Consider the following 17,058-nt stretch of genomic DNA (forward strand, 5'->3'; position numbering starts at 1 on the left):
GTGTATTGTTGGAACTCTCTGTCTGGGGCAGGGATGCTCTGCATTCTTGGAACTTATGGGGAACAACAGTTGGGAGGGTTTCTAGTGTTCTGGCCACACTGATGGACCTCCTGATGGCACTTGTGGGTTTTTTGCCACTGTGTGACACAGAGTATTGGACTGAATGGGCCATTGGCATGATCCAACATGGCTTCTCTGTTGTTCTTGTTCTTATGCTGCCCTTTTACAGATCTGACAAGCTGCTGCCCTTCCTATCACCCAAGCCACTGAGAATCCAGCCCTCATGGCCTCAGCTCCACCATCCACAGAGATAGAGCAGGAGGCCAACTGCCCCATCTGCCTGGAGTTCCTGATGGACCCCGTGGTCCTGGACTGTGGGCACAGCTTCTGCCAGGCCTGCATCACCGACTACTGTGAGAAATGGGAGACTCTGGGAGACTTGGAGTGTCCTGTCTGCAAATTCAAGTTCCAGAAAGGGGCTTTCCGCCGAAACTGGCAGCTGAGAAACATAGTAAAAAAAATTAAACTAATGTCAGAAAGTTCAAGAAAAGGTCTTTGCTTGAGACACCAGGAAAAACTCCACTTCTTCTGCAAAGAGGATGAAAAATTGGTGTGTGCTGTCTGTGAGCGACTCCCAGAACACAAAGGACACACAATACTTCCCCTGGAAGTGGCTGCTCAGAAATACAAGGTAGGAACTCATCTGGATCCTTGCTGGTGGAATTCCATCATTCTCTGGAGAAGATGGGCTTTCCTCCCAGCATAGCGGAAGAGGAGCTCTCCCTCCAGGGCTGGTGCTTGCAACTGTAAGGAGATTGAAGATACCAATTGTGGGTTTTTCTCCTTTTTATGATGAGTGTTTGGGCCATACTGAGAACAAAATTAAGACCAACCCAGTTTCTCTGTTTAATCAAGATGGTTTTATTACTACAAGTTATAAAGATTTATTTACTCTGCTTAGTAGGGTACACTCTTCTGTGCCAGTCTTTGCAGAGCAACAGGATATAGCAACAAGAAGACTCAAAGATTTGTTTGGACCAACATGAAGTTTTAGAAGAGGAAAGGCAGAGGGAGGCAACAGTAGTCAAAGGATGAATAAAAATGGGTGGAGCGAGGGAAAAGGCAACAGCTAGATATTAGGGGTACTCATCATGGGGATATTTGGTTAATGTAGCAGAGTTTGCCCAGACACAGAATGGGATGCAGAGTGCAGTAAATACATCTCCCAAGAAGTATATGGCAAAAAAGTAAACTTACATTTATTCAAGTAGATCCACATTCAGCTTGCAGTCAAAAGAAGAGATAGAAACTTAATCTAGAGAGTACTTTCCCTTCCTCAAATGGCCAGCCTGTCTGGCATCATGTGTGTGAGAATATGAGGGCACTGTATTTACAGGAGAGGCCTCTTGATACATTGGTCTCTGTGGAAGCCCATGTGTAGCCAGCCTGCAGCTCATTTTCTCCAATAGTCTAGTTTTTATCTCTTTCTTTCCTTGCACCCAGCTCAGCCAGATCTTGCAAAGCAGCAGTTCTGGTATTGCAGTGTCACACGCTGGAGAGCAGGCAAGGGGGAAGTCCAAGTCCAGTCCAAGTCAGAGCCAGAGGAGCGTTGAAGGAACCAGTACCGAGTCCAAATTGCAGTTTTAAAGCAGGATCGTACAATCCAGGAGTCAGGAAACCGGGAAGTCAGAGCAGGAACAGAGCCAAGGAACTGGAGCTGGAGTAGTCACAAGTCACCGGATGGACTTGTTGTTTCCACAGAGCATGCAACTCAAAGCAGGAACTTAGATAGCCCGCCGCTGCTGTTTCCAATTAGCAGGCAGTTGGGCCAGCCTGGTGTCTGCTAAAACTCTGGGCTGAGAGAACGTCTTGCCCGCATTTTGGCCTCTTTCCTTCAGATCGCTGAGTCCTGATGGAGCCTTTCCCGTACTCGAGCATGGCAAGGTGGTTAACTGGGATGTGTGTCTACCTGTTGTTGTTCCTCATCAGCTGTAGAGCCAGGTGCTGAGAACCTGCGGGCAGCGGCAGTGAATCAGTCAAGTTGTGAGAGGAGCCAGCTGTTGGCTCCGCTGGGTTTGCTAACCCTGTTGGCTCTGCCTGGGCAGTCCCCTTGTCAGAGCCCATGACATACAGTAAGATAAACAACTCCCCCCCCCACTTTCCCACACACTTCTCATTCAGGTTTTCCATCTCCCTTCACCTAATGTTTCCATGTACCCCTCCCCCTTTATTTTCACTTCTTGACCTCAAGACCTTTTCATCCCTATCCTGCTTGGCGACAGAATGTATTTAAAAGCAGTATAGTGGCAAACTTTTGCTGATATTATGAATGGCACTGGGTTTGCTGGGCACATTTGCACTAGTGCTGCTGAGGTTCCATCCCCCCTTCTTGGACTGCGATTCTGTGCTTGACATCAGCTGGCATTGCCACAACAGCACTGGGTTCTGCTGGGCACTCTGATTGCACTAGTACTGCTGGGTACTCTGTACATCGCTTTGGTTCTACTAGGCTTGCAAAACTGTGGCCCCTCCCTTCAGTTTCTACTGCAGAGATGATCTGGCTTGACGTAGTCCTTTGGAAACTGTGAAGGACGGGGGCAGATTCTTTGGGCATAGTGTGCTTCTTAACATCCAGTATGATGAGTCACATCAGAAAGGGTATTACATTGGACACTTCATTCGTTTAAAGATGTGTGATGCTTTGGCTAGTTAGCTAGTTAGTTAAAATTAGTACAAAGGCAGACTCCTAGCTCTCAAAAATGTCTTGTAAATGTCTGAGATTGTCAGGTCTTGGGTTTCAAAAAGGAGAACAGAAGCCCACCCGAGTGCCTGCTCAGAACACGAGTGGCGTGACAGAATTCTGTTTTGCTGTCAGGTCACAGCTGGCTTATGGACACCCTGTAAGCTTTTCAAGGCAAGAGAGGTTGGGAGGTGGTTTGCCTGCCACTGCCTGCCTCCAGGTCGGCCCTGCTGATCAGGCTGTCCTGGGACTAACCAGGTCAGGGGTAGGCTGAGAGTCATGAGAGTGGTCCAAGGTCACCCAGCGAGCTTCCACGGCAGGACTGGGGGTTCAAACCTGGATTTCCCAGATCTTAGTCCAGCACTTTAAGCATTACAGCACACAGGCTCTCCTGATGGAATAGCATGCTGGAATTTGATTTTTCTTTTAACTAACATGGTTATATATATGAATTTAAATAAAAGGAAAATTTCACTGTCTTCTTCTCTTTCCTGGCCACTGAAAGAAAGCTTGGGTCCAGTGGCACCTCTGAGACAAAACTCTGTTCTGCTGCTTCAAACCAACACAGCTACCCTCCTGAATCTATTTTCTGGACATTATTGTTATTTGTTTCATTTCATGGTGATCACTGAAAATAATTTTGTCCTATAGAGGAGGGGTCCTGTCTTGGGTAGCCCCAGCCTAGCCTGATCTCCTCAGATCTGAGGAGCAAAGCAGGGCCAAAATGACGACAGGCAATGGCAAGCCACCTATGAAGGTCCCTTGCCTTGACAACCCTGCAGGGTCACCATAAGTTAGCTGTGATTTGACAACAACAAACAATAGAGGAAGGGGGTGTTAAAGATCGTCTGCATTGGTCGCCAAATAGGCTAGGTCTGCCACTGCACCTGACTAGACACTAAACTCCTCAAAACGTAGCGCATTTTACGCTGTAAACAAATCATAGGTGTAAGTGTACGTGATGCTTGTCCTTCCAACTGGCCTGAAGAAAACTGTCATGTCCCTTTAATAACTTGTTTACCACCCATTCTGGGAATCCATGTGGGAATCATCCCTGGGCTATGCAGAGCACACCCTCCTTTTTAGACCAAAGAAACAGGAGGCGGGAACACAGTCTTGATGTGTGCTTGTGGTAGACTTATCAGGTCGCAACTTCCAAACCCCACTGCTCTGGCCTCACTGTATGAAGCCCTGGAAGCAAAACGGGGGTGGGGGGAGGGAATGTCAGCATGCAGTCTGTTTGCAGTCTCCACTCTCCAAATATTCTCACTCCACCAGTACTCTGGGCCCAAGTTGGGGCATGACAGCGCCTCTTTGCTGCCTCCTTCCTGGAGTGTTAACGCAATTCGGTGATATCTTGGCTACAAATAATGGCTTTGAATGCAAGAAATATCCAACCCATGGCTAGGGTGGAGTAAACCTTAAAAAAAGAACACATTTCAATTTTGGTTCTCCCCCCTCTCTGCAGGATCAGTTCCGCAACTGTCTGGAGATCCTGGAAAAGGAGAGAGAGAGAATTGTGGCGTATAAAGGAGACATTGAGAGGGAAAGCCAAGACTTGCTTGTAAGTGTCACTGTGGCTGGGGAATGAACAGAGTCCAAAGAGCAGAAATGTCAGCTCACGAGGCAGCCCCCTCCCCTTCAGTTGGGAAGTGGAGTTTCCCTAATCACAGCCCAACAACATGGCCCCACTGCCTTTCCATTACCTAAATGACAAAACATTGAGACTCAGTAAGTGCTGAAGATTAAATAAGAGAATAAAAATTCAGATTTTTAATCCATCCCCCAGGCCAGACCTCACAACTATATTAAATATAATTTCTATTTGTTAGATTATATTTATTTGTATTTGTTTAGCACTACATAGCAGCTGAGTGCACCCAGGGCCGGCCGGCCTGCCCACTAGGCAGACTAAACATTTGCCTAGGGTGCTGGTAGGGTGGGGGTGCCAAAATCAGCCCTCACTCCTATCCCCTAGACAAATTCCTATTTGCCTCCCCCTTCGTCCCTCCTAGTTTTAATGCCCCGGTGAAGCACCGCTCTCCAGGGGTTCTTTCAAGGCCGCCTCCCGCCATTTAGCTGATTGGCGGGTAAAGCAGCGCAGAGACTGGCTGCTCACCAGGATCAGCGCTGGGGCAGTGGCGGTGGGAAGGACAAGGAGCCACTGAAACGGCAGCCACTGCTGGCTGCCGCCTCCCCACTTCCTCCCTGGATAGTGTGGGGAGGAGCAGTGGCGGCAGCTGCTTTTTCAGCGGCTCCTCGTCCTTCCTGCCTCAGCATTGCTTTACCCGCCAATCAGCTGAATGGCGGGAGGCAGCCTTGAAAGAGACCTAGGAGCACAGCACTTCACACTTCACCCAGGCGTTAAAATTGGGGGCGCAGCACAGGAGCTATGGCTGGCTCTGAGTGCACCAGTGAAAAAGTTAAGGGCATGAGAGTTATGAGAAAAATCTGTAGGGTGTCCCCTTCCCTTGGTACCCTAGGCGTGTATTTCTTTTGCTTAATGGTTAATCCAGAACTGACACAGGGCCACAGAATTCACCCTCCAAAGCATGTTTTCTCCAGGGGAACCAATCTCTGTAGTCTGGAAATGAGCAATTCCAGGGGCTCCCCAGGCCCCACCTGGAGGCTGGCATCCCTAGATGCACGGCATGCTCCGTATTCAGCAGAACAGGCCCCAAAGGCAGCTCTTAGGTAGGTGTAACATTGCAATTCTAAGCAGAGGTATTACCTGGGTGGTGAGTCTGGGGATGCTGTGGAACTGCACGCTCTTGTGCCTCGGGAGCTCCTTGCCCTCCAGTGCCCTAGATGTTTTGTTTCAAGCAGCATCAGTTGACTTTCCAAGGCACTCTTTGCTGTAGAGAGGATCATAGGGAGAAGAACATCCGTGTTCAGGCCCCATATGTGTAAATGCACCAGCAAGCAACCTGGGAGGAGTCTCTGCCTCCTCCCCTATGCTTGCTGCAAATGTTGATAGGAGCCCAGCGATGCTGAATTGGGCCAAGTGGGGTTAAGCCATCGCAGATTCTAAGGTGGGGAAAGTACCTGGGATACTGAGTAGTGTGTAGTTCCCCCCTCCCCTGCAATTTTTCCCTGCCCAAAATGCAGCCAGGAAAGCTGCAGTTTACATTGGAAGACGAAGCAAGGTGAAGGGGCTTCTGTGCTCTTTTGCCCCCAGTGGGGCTTCTACTCAAATAGTATATCATCCCCTAATATGGATTGGGGGAGTCAACCTATGAAGGGTGTTCTAGTGGGGGAACAAACGGACTGAAGCCCCCCCTTCTTTTCTCTGGGTCTTGTGCTGCAGACTGAATCCTCTGTGGCTGAAAGAACCCCTCCGGGAGTTGGAGGGAGATCCTTGTGTTCTTTGGCCCTGAGGCTGGGCCTGGTGGATCTTCCGCTTTCCCTGCTGAGTGTTAATTGTGATCTCTGAAAGGCCAAAGTGCTCTTCTCATAGGAGGCTCTTCCCACTGCAGAGACCAGCTGTGTTCCTGACACTGGACCGATTTTCTTCTCTTTCCATTTCAGGAACAAACCCAAGGAGAGAAGCAAGAGGCAGTAGCAAAGTTCAGGCAACTGCACATGTTTCTGGAGGAACAAGAGAAGCTTTTGCTGGCCCAGATGGAAGAGGTGGAGATGGAGGTGGCAAAGAAAAGGGACCAGCACCTGGCCGCACTCTCTGAGGCCCTCTCCTCTCTCAAAAGCCTCATCCGGGAGATGGAAGAGAAGTGTCAGCAGCCAGCCAGTGATCTCCTGCAGGTGAGGGGGTGGCAGGAACAGGCAGGGTCCCCTAGGGGAAAAGGCTGGCTCCAAATCTTCTCTGTGCCTCCTTTGCTCAGCAGAAAAGCAAACAAGGCTAGTTTATGTTGCTAGGAAGTTTTCATCTCTGCATGTGAGCTGTTTTCCTCTCTGTCCTTTTGCATCTCCAGCCAGGGGCAGACTGGACAAAAGCAGGGTCTCTGTGAAACCTCCCCACCCCTGGAGTGAGGATTCCATGCAAGGTTTTTCACAGTACATTTTAAAAGGAGGATGTCTGCGGGGCAGGGAACGTGGCTTATGGTGGCTGCTTGCAGATGTGCGTTCCAAATGCACACAGACACACAACAGGTGGTTACAGGAATGGCATCCCCACACCTGTTCCTGCCACCGCTGAGCTTGCTTCTGCCTGCCCTTCAATCTGTGCAGATACGATGGCATTGATGGCTAGACCCTCCCTTCCCTTTTGTTGTTGAGCCATCTTGCAGGGAAACTCCTGCAAGCTGGCTCAGCAATGTAGCAGGGAAAAGGGAGGCAGTCTTGCAGTGATGCAAGGCTGATGGAAGAAACGTTGCTAGGAATGCCTTTGCATCTGCAGGTGGCCAGAAGGGGTACACAGCCCTCCAGCCTTCCATGTGAAGAAAAATCTCTGTGAACATTATCGTCATTAAGTTGTCAGAGCAGATCACACCGTTCCAAAATGGCTCCACTTTGTCTGCTGGTATTAACCTCACAGATATTTTTCTTCCACTTTATGAAGATCTACGCCAGTCTTTGAGTGAAGTCTGCTAGCTGGACACAAGCAAAATGCCAGAGGGTAGAATCTTCCAGAGGGGTCTTCCTGGTATGATCTTTTAGCAAGCACTGAGAGCCAGTTTGGTGTAGTGGTTTAGTGCGTGGACTCTTATCTGGGAAAACCGGGTTTGATTCCCCACTCCTCCATTTGCCGCAGCTGGAATGGCCTTGGGTTAGCCATAGCTATTGCAGAAGGTTGTCCTTGAAAGGGCAGCTCCTATGAGAGCCCACTCAGGTCCACCCACCTCACAGGGTGTCTGTTGTGGGGGAGGAAGGTAAAGGAGATTGTGACCGCTCTGAGACTCTGAGTGGAGGGCGGGATATAAATCCAATATCTTCTTCTTTTCTTTTTCTCTCTGCCATTTTTCCTCAGGATGCCAGAAGCACCTTGCAGAAGTAAGTAGGCCTTCAGCATTAACCTTCATAATGTTGGGATTGGACTGTGTAGCCTGTGAAGAACAGAGTCCTTCAGCAAGAAGAAAGCAGACCCTGTTCAGGCCTCAAATGCCACTCTGGGAGAGGGAGGGCTCCTGCCTTCTCTTCCTCATGCCAAGACAGATTTGGGCAGAGGATTTCCCTGTTTTTGTTGTTCCACATGCACAAACACAGCACAAGGAGCAGGAAAAATGGACAATTAATTTCTGCAGTGCTATTTAGTGCACAAAACCAGCTGTATTGTTTTGTGGTAGCCATTCTCTGCAGTTGCTGTGTCGAACCCAGGTCCAGTTCTTAACAAAGCAGGAGCTACACTGAGGTGAACATTTCTCTTCAAAGGTGGCCCCATAGCCAGAAAATTTTAGGTGGGGGGTCCCACCGAATTAAATTTCAGATGGAGGGGCCCACCGCTCTGGCGGCCCCCCACACCTCCGGAGTGCTTTCCCCTTCCCTCCCACCCACCGACAGACCGAAGCCCTGGAAAGGTGGGACTCTTTTCAAGCTGCAGCCTCCCCCCATCTGCTGATCAGCGGGAAAAGCAGCAATGGGGAGGAAGTGGGGAGGAGGCAGCTGCTGGCCTCTGCGCTGCTTTTCCTGTGTGTTGGTGGGAGGGAGGGGGGAAGCACCACAGAGTGGGGTAGGGGCCTCCAGAGTGGCGGGGAGATCAGTGGCTGCCAGAGCAGCAGCCACAGAGAGAGCAGGGGCTGCAAAAGCACTGGGGAGAGCCGGGTCACCAGGAGGGCCATACAGGTGGAGGGTTGGGTTGGGTGGAGGGGCCAGGCCCCCCATGGCTACAGGCCTGTCCAAAGGGCCCCCCCCCCTAATCTTTCAGTGTTTTCAGCATCAGCCTGGGTCTCTCTTGGCTTTCTGGCAGTTCCTTCCTCTACTTCTTTCATCCATTGGGACAGGGGAGATTCTGAACTGGATGGATAGCACCTTAATGGGATTTTCTCCAGGTATGAAGAAAAGGAGTCATTTGAGAATCCAGTGGATTTCCCACTTGCCCTGAAGTGGCACATCTGGTACTTCTCACATTTCAATCCCCCTTTGGAGGTCATCAAGAGCCAATTCAAAGGTAATGAAGAAACACTGCAAGAGTTTCAAACTGGACATTAGAGTGGGCCTGATGTTCCAGGATGGTTATATTGTTAACAGTAACAGACCCAGGAACATGGGACGTTTATGTATCAGTTCAGAAGGCCATTTTAATTCACCATGTAAAGTTTTCTGATCAGAATTCTGCCATAACTTCAGCTCAGAATTGCATTACGTGGACTTCTCAACGTTATTCTATGTTGATCTCTGATCATTACTGTGACCATGCAAGGGCACATGGTGAGGTAGATGGTCAAGCAAGCACCTGAAATGATAGGAAGGGGGAGGGAAACTGCCCTTCAGGGCATCTGCATTTAATGAAGACAGCCACTGGATCAATTTCAGCCCCCCCCTTCTCTTTACAGTGCTGTCTTTAAAGTAAAGTCAAAAGCCCATTGAAATCAGTGAGTTTGAAGGGTGTAACTCTGCTCAGGATGGCACTGCAGAACCTGTGTCTAGAAATGTCCTGAATTTAGCCAGATTGGACCCTTGGGCTGCAGTCCTTAGGATACTTTCTATGACATGAATCTCAAGTAACTCTAGTGACTTGTAGAAACAAATTTGTGCACAGTCCCGTCCCCCCACCCCGAAATAGCTTCTACTTGACCCTTTAGCTGTAACTCATAAGGAATATGTACTTATGCGCCATCAAGTCACAAATGACTTCTGGCGATTCCACCAAGAGGTGTTCAAGGCAAGTGAGAAACAGAGGCAGTTTGCTATTTCCTTCCTCTGCGGAGCCTTCTTTAGTTTCCTGTCTAAGTACCAACCCAGCTTAGCTTCCAAGATTTGATAATGTTGGGCTATATCATGCTGCCTTCCCTCCCCAAAAGAAAATAGTATTAGCTGATATTTTTGTCCCAAGATTTGTGATAAGTGGAAAGGTCTGCCACTCACTTTCTGTTCCTTTGCTTTCTCAGACACTCTGGATTCTGGACTTCATCTGCAGAAAGGTACATTTTTCTTCATAAACGGGTCAATTGTTTCTAAACTAAAAAGCTTCACCTAACAATTTGTGTTCTTCTGCTTGGTGTTCTCAGAGATAGCACTGCAGAAGAGGGTTACCAAGTCAGTCAGAAAATACCTGGGGACTTTGGGGCTGGGAGACTTTGAGGGTGGAGCCAGGAGACTTTCCTATTCCCTGAAATAAATAAATAAGAATACAGCAGTGCAGTTCCCCTGAATACAGTCTTCATTTCCTCACCCCAAGCAGCTGCATGTTCCCTGTAAACATTCTCTCTCTCTCCCCAAAATAAACAGTTTGCAATCTCACACTTGTGTGGTCTCACTGGGGCAATTTACTCATGAGTTGCTGAAGTTCCAAGTTCTTCAGACTAACAGAGGGGAAACCAAAGTTCTAGTTTTCCCCTAACTATGCAAACGACCTCTGAAAAGATTGTAAAACAGAAGTTCTGGGCTCCTGTCGCAGCTACTGGGAGCAACCATATTGTTCTGCCAGCTCACCCCACCCACATTCAACCTGGCTTCTAGATTTAAAGGCACAGACACACCATCTAAAAAGTAAGTCTTTTCAAGCATCTTCTTAAGTCTCCAGAAGTAGAAAGGCATATGGTGGCTGTGGGGCAAGGCTTCCCTCACTGGCCAGCTGACTGAGAGGAGGGGAAGGAGCCTGCAAAAGTGAGGGAAACCCTGCTGGGACCTGGGGATTGGCAAGCCTACTACACAACACTCTTGTTTCTCAAAAGCTGACCCTCCCTGCCACAGCCAGTTCCTTCTTGCTCTGAGGATGTTGGTAAGGACAAAAGAAAAGGTGCACTCTGAGGAGATGAACTGCCTCTTTTCACCTACTTGCTGCCATATTGAAATGATGGGAGAATGGCTGCCGGGCAAGAGCTTGACTGAGCTCCATAAGAAAAGTCTTGCTGTTCTCCCACCAAAGGTGGCCATTGGGGCATCAGGTTTCCCATCCCAGAGTAGATCATGTCTGATGTTCAGTGGCTCCGTGTTGGTAATTCCAGTCTGGAAGAGGTTCCAACTGGTAATATTGCAGGTCTATTAAAATTCCCACTGAGGATATCAGAACAGGCATTAATTTTTGCAGCAGCTGTGGGGGGGTGGGTTGGGAATATGAATTAAATATTAAGTACCAAGGATATTTCTGTCACTTCTGGCTCTGCCCCTTGTTCAATGTGTAGCAGGGTTTTTCCCTGCTTCCCCACTGCATTCAGGCACCTTCTGGGTTTTCCCAGCTGGCCATAGGAATGCTGGGAAGTTAAACCGAGCTCCACTCTATTGAAACATATTTCAGCACAAAGTTGCAAGGAAAATGTGGAGTGCATTTTCGCTCCGCTGCACGTCTTCTTTGCAGCTTTGATTCCTGCTTCAGCCTGCAAAGGCAAGGCAGCAGGAGCTCGGGAATGGCTGACAACAGGAGGGTGGAGGGGGAGTAAAAGAGCCCCATGGGCCTGACTGAAGCCCTGGGAGGGTTGATTTGGTCTGTGGATGGGGCATATGACACCCCTACCATAAGGTCTCCACATCCACCACTAGCAGATGGGTCAGAGGCTGCATTTTCCTGGCATATAAGTCCAGGGGACTGGATCCCCCTTTGGGTGTTACAGCCCACTCCCTCAGAGGGGCAGAAACCTCAGCATTATCCGGTCCTTCCCTTCCTTAGAGGTGGTCTGTAGGGCTGCAACCTGGAAATTGTTGCACTCATCATTACAGAATTGACAAAATGGGCTCAGCTGAGACTACTTTTGGAAGAAAATGATCCTGTAGCATACCTTTTCAGGCTAGAGTCTGAGATAGCCATGCTGCTATCTTATGTGCCAGATGTGGAGACTTCCCCACCCCGGACCACTGGAGAATGGAAGATTTTTCTCACTGTGCATCTTCCTTGTCGGTGGTCCTAGAGTTGGGCAGTCTCTTCCCATCCAAGGGGGCGAATTCCCTTTCTCAGAAGGCACTTAAGCCAGAGTATGTGTGCTGTATTGACTCTATGGGGCTTCTTTGCCTCAATTTCAGTTTCCTGAACTGGTGGGCGTCTCTTTTGAGTTCTTCACCCTGTTCTCTGTGTGGTTGGTTGGAGGTTTTTTTGGACCATTTTATTGGAGGTCTGATTTCATGTTTGCTCATTTGGAGAGGGAGTTGTGCTGCTTCAGGGCCAGACTGGGGCCTGGGAGAGAAGCCCCTCCCCTCCCGGAATTGCAAGGTTCTGGACTCTCCTGGTCTCCAGGAATGAGCTTCTCCCAGAAGTAGAGACTGCCCCACCCCAGGACCAGCGAGAAGGAAGATTCCTGATAAGGGAGACAAATCTTCTGTTCTTGTGTGTGATTTCTAACCAAAGAAGCCTGTGACTGAAATTGCCATTGCTTTTTTTCTCTCCTTCATAGTTCCCTTTTCAGGATGGGATACGGGAGGAAATAGATGGTGTCCCTGTGGGTGCTTGAAGACAGCTCTGCCTTTTAGAAGGGCAGGAGCAGGCAGGAGAGCCTGATGACCAAGGAGAGGGTGGCAGAGGTGGGAGGAGGCCACGACTGGCAGGAGAAGGAAGCCAACAGGCCAGTGGGTGGAATCCCCCAGCTGATGCCCTCTCACTTCTTGTCTCCTCATTTTCCCTCAACAGCAAATGTGACTCTGGATCCAGACACGGCCAATCCATGGCTCATTCTTTCTGAGGGTCAGAAAAGCGTGCGAATGGGAGAAAAACCTCAAGCTCTGCCCACCAGTCCGGAGAGATTTAAGCAGCATGGTGCTGTGCTGGGCCGTGAGGGATTCACAGGAGGCTGCCATTTCTGGGAAGTCCTTGTGGCAAGTGAAGAAGACTGGTATGTGGGGGTGGCCAGAAGATCTGTGAGGAGAAAGGAATTTTTCATCTTTAGTCCTGAGGAAGGGATCTGGACTGTGGGGAAGCAGTCAGGGATGCTTAGGGCTTATATAGAAAAATATAGCCTCCCCCTGACTGTGACTGGGGAGCTGAAGAGGATCCGAGTGTGCCTGAACTACGCTGGGGGGCGAGTGGCCTTTTTTGATGCTGACCGAGCAGCCCTTCTCTACGAGTTCTCTGGAGCCTCCTTCCATGGAGAGACCCTCCTGCCCTTCTTTTCAGTGTATGGAAAAGCCCACCTCAAAATCTCTTCCTAGGACCTTTTCTTCTCACCAGGACCATCAAGAAGAAAATAGTATTTTTCAATATTCTTCCTTTTTTCAAGGCCTGTAAAGACCTCTCCTGTCTCCAGCCACCAAAATTGACTGGGGTAAAATGGAAATATTTCCCCCTCCATTTCCCAACATTCCTTCCCCCCTTTGTATCTTATTCCTTAAAGTGACAGTAATGCCTTTCCCATTGTAAAAGATACAGGAGAGCTCTGAACAGACCCCCCCCTTGATCTCTCCAGCCTTCGTTCTCCTCAAGCACGAGAGAGGAACTGCTGCAGAGTCTACAGAGGAAGATGAGGTCCTACATGTTTCAGTTACTATTTGGGATTTCCTCTTTTCTTTAATTGGTATTATCTGCTAAGTTTTGCCCTGTGTTCAGCCTGCCTTTTCTGATGGACACTGAAGATCCTGTCCCTGCCAAGGTAGCTGTGTTCAGATATCACTTGTGTTTCAGTTATGCCAGAGACTGAAAAGACGTTATGTTTATATAAAGTGATGTTTTGTTGAAAAGTCTGCTGCTTGAATTCTGCAGTTTTCTTTGGTGGGGGCGGGGGGAGGTGGGTGAAGCCATTTTAGGGTTGCCAAGTCCAATTCAAGAAATATCTGGGGACTTTGGGGGTGGAGCCAGGAGACTTTGGGGGCAGAGCCAGGAACAAGGGTGTGACAAGCATAATTGAACTCCAAGGGAGTTCTGGCCATCACATTTAAAGGGACAGCACACCTTTTAAATTGCCTTCCTTCCATAGGAAACAATGAAGGATAGGGTCACCTTCTTTTGGGGCTCATAGACATGGACCCCCTGGTCCAATCGTTTTGAATCTTGGGGGTTATTTTGGGGAGAGGCACTAGATACTATACTGAAAATTTGGTGCATCTACCTCAAAATACAGCTCCTCCAGAGCCCCCGAAACCTCCAGATCAATTCCGCATTATACCCTATGAGAATCGATCTCCACCTGGGGAATAATGAAGTGCTCAACAGACGTTTCCCTCCCTCCCCACCCCCATCTGGTGACTCTGAAGTGAGGGATTGGCCTCTCTACTCAAGAGTTGCTGCCAACTTCTTCAAAGTAACACAGACACACCATCCCAAGAGGAAGCCTTTCAATCGGAGACTGAAGCCTCCGGAGGTGCAAAGGAACTTGGTCCTCTGGGGGCGGGGCTCCCTCCCCCCCTCCCCCGCTGGCCAGCTGACTGGGAACGGGAAGGAGCCTGGGAAAGCAGAAGAACTCCTGCTGGGACCTGGGGATTGGCATTTCATAACTGCCAGACAAGTCATCAAGGTTGCCATCATTTGCTGACTTGACCCATCCCCAACTCTGCAGTTGGACAGAGAAATCCAGAGGTGGATTTGCATAACCAGGGTCCTGCTGGGCTATGCTTGCATTACGGTTGCTCTTCCTGTTGTTTTTGTGTCTCTTTTCAAACCGTTATAGGCCTTTCACATTCACACAGCCATTTTGCTTTCCTTTGGTGTAGTGGTTAAATGCATGGACTCTAATCTGGGAGAACCAGGTTTGATTCCCCACCCCTCCAAATGCACCTGCTGGAGTGACCCTGGGTCAGTCATAACTCTGTCAGAGCTGTTCCTCTCAAGGGTTCTGTCAGAGTTCTCTCAGCCCCACCTACCTCACAGGGTGTCTGTTGTGGGGAGGGAAGGGAAAGGAGATTGTAAGGCACTCTGAGTGAAGGGAAGGTATAACTCCAGTCTCCTCTTCTCTCCTCCTTTGTGTTTCCAAGGAACTGGGTGCTCCTGTTTTCTCTCCTATGTGAGGAAAAGCCCCCTCTTTCCTTAATATCATAGTCACCAGCATGGTTGCCAGGGCACCTGGAGAAGTGAGCTCGCACACGTCTGGCCAGAGAGTGTGGGCAAAACTATCCAGGGACCTAAAGGGACTTATGTGTACAAACAACACCAAGGTTGCAAGCATTCTAACCCGGTACAGAGTGCTTGCTAATGCACACGGAAGGGTCCGCCATGGAACAGGAGACGCTGTGCCGCCAAGGAGCTATCCAGGCGATCGGTGAAGAAGCGCTGAACATGGAATCCACTGTGTAACGCTAACACCACTCGCCATTGGCTCTGCTAATGTCCAGCCTTCATGGTCATCACAGAGCCTCCCCCTGCTCCTCCCCAAGACCACCCATCCCTTGAGGGCTCAGGTGAGTCCTTATAACCTGTGGACTAGCTACCCACAGGTGTGCTTCTATCAGCAACCCACCTTCCGCTGCATAGATCCATCCCCGATTCCTGATCAGTCTCGGGCCCTTCCCCATTCCCTCTACTGTCGCCACCGGAGCCTTCCTTGAAGTCTACGAGAGGTAAATATCGCCCTGTTTGTCTACCCATATATGTTACCCCTATCGATCTATCTGTATTTCCTTAGGACTGTGTGAATGTGTGAATGTATCGTATTTTTATCTTGTATGAAAGAACTATTTTTCACAATAAATTACAATTGGTTTTATTAAATTAGAGTCCTTTTTATTGAGCATCACCCTCTGGATGGTTGAGCCTGGTATATATTGGTAAAAAGATTCCTAGTGAGCCAGGTGCCCACCTAACTAATTCCCCAACCTCGTTTTGAGGGCATTTCGGCTTACACCTACCCATGCCCCTATGAGGGAAGCCAGTCCAAGAGTGAGTGAGCTTCGTCCTGGAGATTTTGAGTGCGGAGCTGGGGATGGTGGGGTCTGGGAAGAGGAAGGACTGGGGGGAGCATGATGCCATATCCGTCCTCTCAGTGGCCATTCTTTCAGGGAAACTGATTTATATTGTTTAGAGATTAACTGTAATTCTGGGTGATCTCCCGGCCCCACTTGGAGGCTGGCAATCCGATAGCTGAGCAGGAACTTGAACTCAGGCCTCATCACTTTAAGTCTACCACACTGCAACGCACTGGCTCTCAGCTCATACTAATAGGTCACCTACATTTCTGGAAGATCTGGTGATGACAAGTAAGGGCTCCATGACACTTGCAGGGAAGGAATCCTATCTCACCCTCGTTTGCTGTGCTGACTGCTGAACTGCCACCGTGTCAGCCTAGTGTGCTGCTAACTCCTACCTCATTGGTGCAGTGGAGAGGGGGAACGATGGGTCTCCTTCCTTCCTTCACTCCCTCTTCTGCCTTCATCCTCCCACTTGTGGGGCTGCTGCCTCCACTTGTCTGCCTTACTGGGCAATGCCACAGGGCAGCAGCGGCAGCTCCCATTCCTCCTCCCTGCCTGCCTGCGGTGCTGGGGTGGTGGCAGCGGTAGCTCCAACTGCTCTCCCACCCAGCTTTCATGGTGGTGGCCTGGGTGGGTGATAGGCAGTTTTCCCTCTAAGCTGAGTTAGCGTGAGCTAGCTCACAGATTTTTAGCCTCCAACTCACACATTTTTGTCTTAGCCCCAGAGCGCATTAATTTATGCAGTAGCTCACGACTTTAACGCCAGTAGCTCACAAAGAAGAATTTTTGCTCACAAGACTCTGCAGCTTAGAGGGAACATTGGTGATAGGCGTCTCCTCCCCTGCCCACCGAACTCTCCTTGGCAGCTGCTCCTTCCTTCCCAAGCTGAAAGTCAGGATTTCACAACAGAGGATTGCAAGATCTCAGTCTTTTCCCTAAAAGTTTCAAATTGGTAATTTTCTTTCTTGGATTTCTCTGCAAATGTAGAGGGAGGCCCTGGGCTGATAGAAAAACATCTTTGTGTATCGGTCCTATTCTCTGGATTTTCTGATACACGTGAGCACTTCTTAAATTCCCCTTTCCCATTGTCTTCATTTTTCCTTTCCTTTTATTTGTTATCTTCTTTGACCAATGGTCTTAAGATCAAGATAAAACAAAACAGTAAATACAAAACAGATTACAAATAATTTAAAACCAAAATAGACTAACAACAAGGGGGGAAACCAGTAATCATGATCACGAGACATAATTAAATAATCTGAAAGACTACCTAATATTAATATTAATGTTTTTGTTCAGTGATCTGAGACTAGCGATAGTCTTTCATAGCTAGTCTCATGCCATTTGTCAAAAAAAATTCAAACTTTAAAAACAAATGGAAATGGAGTTTGTGCACTAAAGTATGGGAGATGATGGCAGAAGGTGCAGAGTTGATGGAACAACCT

The 17,058-nt window shown here is 49.0% G+C and overlaps 1 protein-coding gene across 1 annotated transcript in view; it reads left to right on the forward strand.

Annotated features, from left to right (window-relative positions):
- Positions 1 to 17,058, forward strand: part of LOC132571817 (uncharacterized) — a 239,513-nt gene that overhangs the window by 38,978 nt on the left and 183,477 nt on the right. The window contains 3 exon segments of the mRNA XM_060238610.1: positions 309 to 691; positions 4,209 to 4,304; positions 6,269 to 6,499. Of these exon segments, the coding sequence (XP_060094593.1) occupies positions 309 to 691; positions 4,209 to 4,304; positions 6,269 to 6,499 (710 nt within the window).

Source organism: Heteronotia binoei, chromosome 5, assembly GCF_032191835.1.
Source record: "Heteronotia binoei isolate CCM8104 ecotype False Entrance Well chromosome 5, APGP_CSIRO_Hbin_v1, whole genome shotgun sequence".
Taxonomy (NCBI): domain Eukaryota; kingdom Metazoa; phylum Chordata; class Lepidosauria; order Squamata; family Gekkonidae; genus Heteronotia; species Heteronotia binoei.